The following is a 2,059-nucleotide window of genomic DNA, read 5'->3' as shown; positions in this document are numbered from 1 at the left end:
GCTAGTTGAAGAGTCTTTGATCAAATGTTTATCTGTAGCATCTTCATCATCAGTTGTGGTCGGGCTAGTGCTAGTGCTGCCCACACGTTTACCCGTCCACTTAGTCTTCGATTTAAGCAAGACGTTTGAAAGGATATGATGAATGCAAAGCTGTTGCTGTACATTTGGGAACTGGTCATCAAGAGCGGCTTTCATGGCCTTATCGAAGTCTGTGATAATGACATCTGGTTGGTTAATTGAGTGTTTTGTAAGAAGTTCTTTTATGCTCTCTGCCAAGAATTGAAATCCTTCTCTCCTTTCATTATCTATTGAACCGAATGCAGCATTAAACACTGTCTTCAGACAGGTTTGACCAGTAGCTTGGAATAATGGAAGCTTGAATCGATTGGTATTGTATGTGTTGTCAAAACTGATAACCTCGGGGAAGCGCTTCCACATTTGTAAACAGTAGGGGAAAGTCCAGACGAGGCCCAGTAGCCTATCCGGATCATCATCAGCCCACTTTGCAAGATATGGAATATTCTTCTCATGAAAAAGTTTAATTAATGCTGCGGTAGGTGTGTAGCCATGGAGTTTCTCCCGGTTAATGAGTGAACGGGTGTTATAAATATCCTTCCGTAGGAGTGTCGTATCAGGAAATTGTTCTTCAACGATAGCAGCTACATCACTGGCTCGAATGCCCACTCGACGACTTGCTGACTCGATGGTTGCTTTAACTGGTGTAGTAAGACGTCGATGGGACGGATGAGCAGACGGGGTAATACTTGGTTGGTGGTTATGTTGATGATGTTTTGGATCTTTGTGTTGTCGGAGAAGCCATTTCCCTTCCTCTAGAGATTCAGCAGTTATTTTCCATTGACATCCGCACTTCCGGGACTTTCGAGTTCGAAGACCGGTGCCTTCTGAAGCCCGAGGTTGTCCAAAGCGGTCACACTGAAAGGAATATCTAATTACTCGCCCTTTAAAAGCGTATTGATTCCGTCGAACAATCCCAAAGCCGTTCTCCTTCGCAAATGTATTTACAGTATTAAAGAGAGCTTCGGCCGAGGGTGCTGGGTCGCCAGGTATCACGGGGTTCGGGATTGGCTCCGGGGCCGGGGATAGAGATTTCCGTATGGGTGATAAATTGACAGTCTGTGGCGTTGGTGATGCTTGGAGCGGCTGCGTTGGCAACGTATGGGGTGGAGAGCATGGTGGCGGAGAGTCGTATGCTTCTGAACTTATGGGTGACCATCCCCATCTCTCTCGCCAAGCCTGTACTCGTTCGTATGATTGAGCAAGATCAATGGTTAACCTTCGGCCTTCGCCGATGACATGTCGTGCTATACTCATTGCGGACTCAAACTCGGCCTTTGTTCTTGTTGGTGGTTGCTGGGGGAGTGGAGGCGATTCGGGCGGTTCAGAGGCGAATGGGTCAGGTTCTGGGCCCGGTACAAGCGCTCTGACTCTCTGGATTCGTCTTCGTTCACGGGAGAAGTCATTCTGGAGATAAATCTCGTGATCAGAACGAAGGGCCCAAGTAAGTTCATGCAGACGCTGTGAGGCATGAGGGCGTGGGAGGCTCGAAAACGTCTGTGGAAGAGACGAGAATATATTATCGAGTGCATTCTCGTCCCCAAGTCCATAAAACTGCCCAATAATTGTACTGGAGCTACTCGTGGATGGCGAAGGGCTAGATCTCGTGTGCTGGGTAGATCGCTGTCGTTTCCTTCCAGACATTTGATCACAGGGACTGTAACTTCGCTGTCGGCGAAGATTCGCGCGGGTAGAATGATTGAACGTAGACATAGATATTAAAATGATATTATGGTTCTTAAATGTCTATGGGATAAAGAGTAACGTGATTGCGTTCGTACATCAACATGTTATATTTCTGACCTCCTCAGAATGGATGTAGCTGCCTGCCAGGCAGCTGCTAAGGTAAGGTGCTGCCTAAACTAGCCAAGTTTTGTCGAGCCACATGGAACCGTGCAGCTGATCATGGAATTTGTACTTCTCAGAATTCCCAGTCAGAATCGTTGTTGCTTAAATACAGCTAAAACTCGGCCTAATACAGTAT

The 2,059-nt window shown here is 47.0% G+C and overlaps 1 protein-coding gene across 1 annotated transcript; it reads right to left on the bottom strand.

Moving 5' to 3' along the window:
• Nucleotides 1-49: 49 nt before the first annotated feature.
• MAA_11754 (Zn(2)-C6 fungal-type DNA-binding domain protein) lies at nucleotides 50-1,719 on the bottom strand (the record flags this gene model as incomplete). Its single annotated transcript, XM_011412669.1, has 2 exons — nucleotides 50-64; nucleotides 163-1,719. The coding sequence occupies 2 exons, from the start codon at nucleotides 1,717-1,719 to the stop codon at nucleotides 50-52; spliced, it is 1,572 nt and encodes a 523-aa protein (XP_011410971.1).
• Nucleotides 1,720-2,059: the final 340 nt, after the last annotated feature.

The sequence above is a fragment of the Metarhizium robertsii genome (assembly GCF_000187425.2).
Source record: "Metarhizium robertsii ARSEF 23 chromosome Unknown MAA_Scf_17, whole genome shotgun sequence".
NCBI classification, from domain to species: Eukaryota; Fungi; Ascomycota; class Sordariomycetes; order Hypocreales; family Clavicipitaceae; genus Metarhizium; species Metarhizium robertsii.
Note: the sequence above shows the minus strand (reverse complement) of the source record. Positions and strands in the feature narration are given on the sequence as shown.